Source organism: Lynx canadensis, chromosome A3 (assembly GCF_007474595.2).
Source record: "Lynx canadensis isolate LIC74 chromosome A3, mLynCan4.pri.v2, whole genome shotgun sequence".
NCBI lineage: Eukaryota > Metazoa > Chordata > Mammalia > Carnivora > Felidae > Lynx > Lynx canadensis.
Window position 1 is genome coordinate 138,772,194 of NC_044305.1, and position 8,001 is coordinate 138,780,194.

At 53.6% G+C, this 8,001-nt stretch overlaps 1 protein-coding gene across 2 annotated transcripts in view; it reads left to right on the plus strand.

Moving 5' to 3' along the window:
* Positions 1-4,814, plus strand: part of MYT1L (myelin transcription factor 1 like) — a 197,139-nt gene extending 192,325 nt beyond the window's left edge. For both annotated transcript variants that reach the window (XM_030311735.1, XM_030311737.1), the window contains exons 21-22: positions 1,534-1,677; positions 1,974-4,814. In XM_030311735.1, coding sequence (XP_030167595.1) covers positions 1,534-1,677; positions 1,974-2,114 — 285 coding nt within the window. In that variant the 3' untranslated portion in view covers positions 2,115-4,814. The remainder of the gene's footprint in view (positions 1-1,533; positions 1,678-1,973) is intronic.
* Positions 4,815-8,001: the final 3,187 nt, after the last annotated feature.

Genomic DNA, 8,001 nt, shown 5'->3' on the forward strand with positions numbered 1-8,001 from the left:
GGGGAGAGCCCCACCCTCAGACAGCTGGGGCAGGAGGGCGGGGCTGGGGCAGGAGGGCGGGGCTGGGGCAGGAGGGCGGGGCTGGGCAGGGGGCGGAGCTTGGGCAGGAGAGTGGGGCGGGGGCAGGAAGTTGGGGCTGGGGCAGGTGGGCGGGGCTGGGCAGGGGGCGGGGCTGGGGCAGGAGAGTGGGGCGGGGGCAGGAAGTTGGGGCTGGGGCAGGAGGGCGGGGCTGGGGCAGCTAGGCGGGGCTGAGGCAGGAGGGCGGGGCTGGACAGGAAGTTGGGGCTGGGGCAGGAGGGCGGGGCTGGGGCAGCTAGGCGGGGCTGGGGCAGGAGGGCGGGGCTGGACAGGAAGTTGGGCTGGGACAGGGGGCGTGGCTGGGGCAGGTGGGCGGGGCTGGGGCCTGCTTTTGCTCAGCAGCCTGACCTGCGGCCAACTCCACGTGTTTCCGGGGCGGGTCACTTTAGTTTGGGCCCGAGCTGATGAGCGGTGCAGGGGTAACCGAGGTCTTGTGGGAACACAGTGCGCATCCCTGCAGGAGAGCCTCGTGGGTGGGTGTTTTCCAGAGCCCTCCCGTGTACCCCCGCGCCGCTGCGGCCCGCGGCCCCCCTTAGGCCCCGGGTCTTGGCTCTCCGAGGAAGCAGCAGGCAGGCTAACGGGAGCAGGGAAGGGCTCCGTGAGGAACGGGGGGGCAGAGTTTGAGGGGCGGTGCAAGTAACTCAGGGTCGAAGGCGGCTTCCCCGTGAAGAACCGGGTTCAGGTGCCCGTTTTCCTGGGCCCTAACTGTGCCCTGGGTCGCGGGTCGCCCGCGAGCCCTGCCTGCCTCGCCCGGGCTGCGTGCACGCCCAGCAGCCCAGGCGGGTGGGGGCGGCTCGGGCTGGGTCAGTGAGCGCTGGCTGTGGGCTGGAGGCGGGGCCGGGGGGCGCTAAGGCCCCTGAGCCTCTCATTTAAGAGAAGCCCGGTAGGCCTCAGGTAGTCCAGGAAGGCGGTCATGTCTCCACCTGCAGATGCGGAGAACGCCTACTGCGTACCACCCGGGGGGAGGGGGCAGCGATCGCCCGTGGAGGTGGACGAGGGCCCACTGCCACCCGTGGACCAGACAGCCACCTGCCTCACGAGTAACTTTACAGTTTAGGACTTAACCGGGGGCAGAATTAGATTCAGGCTGAACCGGACGAGCTGGCCCCAGCGTTGTTGGGGTCAGAGTAGTCGCTGGAGACGTCCTCGTGGGAGAGGTCCTCGGTGATAGTCCTGCCTGAGGACAGAGCTGTGAAAACGTAGAATAAAAGCCGGCCCAGCCCATCGGCCCCTCCCCGGAAAGACAATCTGCCGTAGCCGAGTTAGCAAATTTTCGAGGGTAATGCATCAAAAGCGTAAGAACGGGACCCTTAAAACGACCGCTTCTTACCGTCGAAGCCTTTCTGGGGGAAGCAGGCCTCTGGGTGGCGGGCTGCCGAGGCCTGCCGCTGTGGGGGCACACGCACCCCACGGCCCGCCCTCCTGTTACATGGCACACAAATTTGTGCCTTCTAGATCACCACGATGGAGAGCAGCCTGAAGACCATTGAAGAGGAGAACAAAGTAATCGAGCAGCAGAATGAGTCTCTCCTGCACGAGCTGGCCAACCTGAGCCAGTCCCTGATCCACAGCCTAGCCAACATCCAGCTGCCGCACATGGTAAGTGACTGAGGGCGGGCGTACAGGCAGTCGCTGTCTGCTTCTGTGCCTAAGCTCATGGTTCTCCACACTTTGGATGTCTGCGCTCACCGTCCCCAAAACCGTAGCGCTAGCGGCTAGAAGCACCGGTGGGGCAGATCCTGCGCTCCCCGTAAGGTTAAGTCCTTACGCTCTGAGTAGGCCTTTTAAGTAGCGAAAAGACGGCGGCCCTATGCTATGATACTATTTTATGCTGATGTGAATATCCTATTAAGAAAGTAAAAGTTGTGTATGAACTACTATTTAATATCTCGTAGGATCCAATCAATGAACAAAATTTTGATGCATACGTGACTACTTTGACGGACATGTATACAAATCAAGATCGTTATCAGAGCCCAGAAAATAAAGCCCTACTGGAAAATATAAAGCAAGCTGTAAGAGGAATTCAGGTCTGAGCAGCTGCTGTAGGTGACGGGATGTTGTTTAAAAGGAGACCTGTTGTTCTTTGCTGCTGTGATTCACCAGAAAGTGTTCTATATTTATTTCTGTTTGAAACAGTGTGACGCTTACAAGACTTCATAATGATTTTATGTCTTGCTTTAAAGATAGTACCTGCAGAATAGTTTTCAATACATTCACATTTTGTACGTTTTCATATAAGCTGACATAGTGTGATATGCCATGTAATGTTTATAGCTGCTAATGTATGCACATTTGGGGGTATATATATTTCTGAAGAGGTAAGCGGATCAAAATAAATAGAGTGTAAATTCTTTTTAATGCTTTAGTGATTAAATGTTTTAGTATTTTGAACTGAAATGGACAAAAAAAACAAAAAACAAAAAACAACAAAAAAAAAAAAAACCCAGCTTTGAATGATCATGTGGTGACCCCGCAGCCACTTTTTAGACATTATCATTTTGCCTCATGTTGGAGGATTTTATGGAATTTAAGAAATAACATTTTGTGTGCATATTGTTTCATAGCAAGAATTGGTTGCAAAAAAATGCTTTATTTTTGAACAATGCTTGGAAATATTATGTGATTTTTTTGTTTGTTTGTTTTAGGAGGATGGTGTATGGTGGGGGCAATAAATGAGGTTTTTTGCATTCCAAGGAAATGGCATATGGATTAACTGTAAGAAATGAGATAAGTAATTTATTGTAAGACAACATCAAGCCATGGAAACTTGGCAGAAGATTCAAAGCAGCTTAAACAGCACTTTTAAATTAACTCCTGAGCATTACATGGTGTGCCTCTGGGAACTGCAGTTAAGACAGGGGCTTATGAGAGGTGGACAGCGCGAAGATTTCCCTTTCCAGTGTCAGTAGACTTTGGAGCAACCTCCCCTTAACTCCCCGAGAGCTGTGTGCCCCTCTGAAGCGTCTGTCCTTGCAATGGCGTCTGTCTCACAGAACCTGTGTGCTCTAATTTAAGTTCAGAGATAATTTCAGAGTATTTATTTCCCCTCTTTCCACCTTTAGAAATTATTACTGTCGTTGTTGCTGTTACTATGACCTCACATTCGGGGAATAAGGCAAATGAGGCGGGAGTCCTACCGCGGGGCGCTTTCTGCTGGGCGGCGGAGCGCAGCTCAGCGGGGACGCCCGACGCCGAGTGCCCGCACACGGGCCTTTCTGTTCCACCTTCCCTTGGAGACCCGGCGACCACAGGGCCTTTGCAGAGCCTTGCTCTTTGATTTGTCACGACCTATTCTAAGAACGAATGCAATCAGATTTTAAGAGTAATTACCTATACTTCAGCACTTTTTTGCTTTACACTAGATCATCCTAGACTTGCTTATACTTGGAGATTTGATTGTTTTCTTCCAATGACTGCACTATATGTATGCATAAGACCACTTTTGATTGCTGCGCCCTCCCCTTCCGAGTAGTCCCTAGGACGGCGTGTTGTGTCTTCTGGTGTTGACTTGAGTTACATGTGACGGCATCTCTTCCCTCCATGTCTTGATGTTATGCAGGAAGTACAGAAGTACTTTAAAATTTTGTTATGAAAAAAAAAAAAAGATGGGTTTTGTAAAAATAAAAAAAAAATATTTTTAGCAGAACAGGACTTACAGGGTCATTGTCCCCACAACGTGCCAGTCGACTATTTGCACTTACCTTGTCCTATATATCCGTACGGAGGTGTGCAATTCCCGGGGTCAGCAGCCTCGCGAGGCCGGCCCTGGAAAGATGACAGGAGCCCTCACGGCTGACCCGACGATGTTGCTAAGGGAGATTACAGGGATCTCACAGCAAATACTGATACAATACTCAACCTCGGTATATATATGTGTATAAATATATGTACACCCCCAGCGGCACTTTATACTGTCCACTGTACAAACGCTCACAGTTTTCCGCGAGGACGTTACTAACGAGCTGGGAAAGATGACGGACCTCCCGGGGCCCTGCAGCGCCCGCCCTGGAGAGCGCCCTCTTTCTGTTGTGCGATTAGTTGTAGCTGCCGTGCTCAGAATTGCCTTTTCGAGAGCTGAAGCGAGGTGCTTCTCGGTCACCCGATGCCATATACACCGTCGGGGCCCTGGGCTCCCGGGGGGGCCCTGCCGTTCGTGTGGGCGAATGCGTTTCCCTGCCGCGATGTGTCCGCAGCTTCTTTGCCAATATAGTAATGCTTTTAGTAGAGTAATAGCTAGTATCAGTTCTGGATTCTTCTCGTTATCACCTATGTACAATGGAAAGGGGTTTTAAGCACAAATCTGCTGCTCATCTAACGTTGGTACATAATATCCAATCAAGAGTTATCTGTGACTATTATATAGGGATCACAAAGTGTCACATATTAGAATGCTGACCTTTCATACAGAATTATTGTGAGTCATCAGAGTTTATTTATTATAACTTATTGTTCGTATTCATTTCTGAGTTAATTTAAGTAACCATTTATGAAGACAGAATTTTGTATAAATATTTATTGTGCTCTCTGTGGAACTGAAGTTTGATTTATTTTTGTACTACACGGCATGGGTTTGTTGACACTTTCATTTTGCTATAAATGTGTGGAATCACAAGTTGCAGTGATACTTCATTTTTAAATTGTGAACTTTGTACAAATTTTGTCATGCTGGATGTTAACACATCTTACTCTAAATAAAAACGGTGTTGCCACATTTGTAGCACGATGGATCTCTACCCAGGGTCCGCGTCTTCACTTGAGTCTGGAAGCGGCGTCTGGGCCCACGAGGAGCGTGTGGCCCCAGAGCCGGTGGCTTCAGTGTCGGCCTCTCTAGGGGGGCGCCTCCCTCCGCGAGGGCTCCCCGTAGATGGTTTCTCGAAGCCGTCCGCGCAGCTGAGGACGCTCCCTGCCCCTTGCTGCTGCGCAAGGCCGCTGGGCCACGTTTGCCTCCGCTCCTGTCCTCGCTCTTGTGAGGACACGTCACGTCTGCACGCAGGTGTCTCCCAGGACAGGCTCGTTGTCCCGCACAACCACAGCGCGATTACCACACGCGATACGACGTCCTCCTCGCACCGTATCCACACGTTCCAGCCGAGCCGACAGCCTCCTTTACGGTTCTCCCTTATCCCACACCCTGAGGGACACAGCCTGCTCTGGGGCCTGACGGCCGTGTTCCTGCGCGGCCCTGGGCCGCCCTCTGCCTCCCGGGAGGCAGGGCAGGGCAGTGCGTCCAGGGCAGTGGGTTTGCAGACCCTGCCGAGGTTGGCTTAGCCTCACAGCCACGGCCCAGCGGCTCAGGTGCTCTGAGCGATGCCCTGCGCACCCCTGCAGGTGCTCTGAGCGATGCCCTGTGCGCCCCTGCAGCTCCCTTCCGTGGGCACTGTGTCACCCCCCATGATCGGCCCTGCTGCTCAGTCACCCACTCTTAACTTCAAGCTACTGGCAAGGACCACCCATAAGACAAGTTGCCCTTCAGACATGACGTCACTGCATCACCCCCTTTCCTTCACTTATGCTGGTAAAAGTCACCCTTTAAAATTCCAGAAACGCCCTCCTATGTAGACAAAATCCCCCAAAATACAACATTTGAGGAAGAGGCCGGGTGATCTTTGTTAAATCCAAACTGTATCCCGGGGAGGGGGTGGGGGGTCCTCTACGTCCTCAAGCATCAGGGCCACCTGAGCACCCGCCCGGCCGGCTGGCGCTGTCTGAGATCTCACGGGTAACATCTGGGCCAGCTTCATGGAGTGACCAGGACAGGAGGGACGGTCTCCCTCAGCAGGTGCAGCTCGGTCAAAGGCCCTGCCCAAGGACCAAACGAAGTTGACGCAGAAGGTGGCATGTCCGTGAGCCGCTGTCGTGACTTAAGTCTGTCATCTTGTCACCAGAAAGCCACTCCCCCTGAGGAGCAACGTGGCTGGGACTGTTGTCAACACTTTAGCAGTCATGTCAAAGACCTTATGAGATTCACATTTTTGGCCCAATAATTCCAGAGGTCTATCCTAAAACACCAAAACAATTGCAATTATACAGGCACCGAGGCAAATGAAAGTAACTTATAAGTCCTGTTTTGGAGGAACGATTGAACAATTCATGGTAAGTGCACTTTTTAGGATGCTACGGAGCTGTTAAACATCGGTGACAAAGGTTCACGAGTGAGACGCTTGTGATGCTACAAGTGAATAGTGCAGGGAACAGAAGTGTAACCACCTGGGTGGCAGTGAGGCTGGGGTCCGTCAAGGTGACCTGGTGAGCCGCACCCCTGCGTGGGCGGCGGGGGGCCGGCCTCAGGGAGAGGGAGGAGGGGGACACTGGAGGCAGAGGGAGAGGTTGGGGGAATGACGGGCTTCCGGGGGCCTGGAGGCAAAGAAGAGAGTGGGCAGAGATGTCGGGGACCCTTTGTTCTCTGGCCCCTTTGTCTGAAGCTGGCCTACTTCAAAAATTTTTTGAGTAAATAAATAAAAAGCCTGAGTGTAGTGAGGTTTCTAGAAGGTCTTGAGCTGCCCCGAGGGTGTTAAAAGCGGGAGGACACAGAACAGGGGCAGAGGGGGAGGGGCAGGAGAGCCGGTTGGAGAGGAGGCTGCTCTAGGGCTGGGCCCCTAGGGACCCCCCCCCCCCCAGACCCCAGACGGAGCCCAGACTCCTGCTCAGTCCCCTCCTGGACACCCACTGTCCATTCCCCACCCTCCAGAACACAAGGAACCCCCAGCCCAAAGCACAGAGGATGCCCGGCTTTCCCGGCTCCCCGCACCTACCCCCCGCCACCTCCAGGGTCCCTGGCCACAGACATTCAGCACAGCAGAGCAAGGCGGGGAGCCAGGGTCTCAGGGGTAAGATTTAAAATACACGTTAAGGGAAAACTCTAGCTTCTGTACTTTGTCTTTATATTTCCATCACATGACACCCAAAAAAGTTATGGGTCACTGCACAGACTCTGAACAAAAGTGGAAAAACAACGTGAACTTAAGCACAAAGCCCACCACGCCCTGGAGCTACCTCCTTGCAAACGGACAGAGCAGACGTGTCCCCACCCCCCCCCCACACACACCTGTCCCCCATCCAGGGCCCGAGCCCGGGACGAGGCGGCCCCAGAGGACCTGGCCTGTGCCGGCCGGCCTCGGGGAGCATGCTGGGACCCCATCCCGGCGCATCAGGGTCCTCTCTGGTCTCTGGCCCCGTGTGCCCTTCGGAACCCTCCGCTTTCCACTCTTTCTTTAACCGGCACCCGCTTTCTTCCTGTGTGATTGTGCACATGCCTTACGTTGTCTCAAAATAATTTTTGAGCAAGACAACATAAGAAAATAAACAAAGCTAAACATTGGGGGGGGGGGTAGCTTCCCTCCCACCCCCCTACATTCCCGGCTAAGTTAGCTGCCTCTGCAAGACATTGAAAAGAGAAACACCTACAAATCCATTTAATGGGAGTTTGATAAGACCCGGGAGCCTGAGTAAGGAAATGAAGACCAGAGAAGAGTATTGTTACAGGCTGAGTCACCGGCAGGGGGCACTGCGCTGACCCCCTCTGCCTGGAGACGAGGGTGCGTCTTCGCTGGGACGTGGTGAGCACCTCGCTGAGGGGCCGACCCGCTGGGGGCGGGGGGTAGAGTCCTTCCTGAGACGGCTGTCCCCAAATTTCTCCACTTTAAAATACTCAATACTCAAGGGCGCCTGGGGGACTCAGTGGGTTAAGCGTCCGACTTCGGCTCAGATCATGATCTCACCGTGAGTTCAAGCCCCGTGTGGGGCTCCGTGCTGACAGCTCAGAGCCTGGAACCCGCTTCGGATTCTGTGTCTCCCTCTCTCTGCCCTTCCCTCACTCATTCTCATTCTCTCTCTCTCTCTCTCTCTCTCTCTCTCCCTCTCCCTCTCTCTCTCTGTCCCTCCCCCACTTGCATGCATTCGCTCTCTTTCTCTCAAAACAAA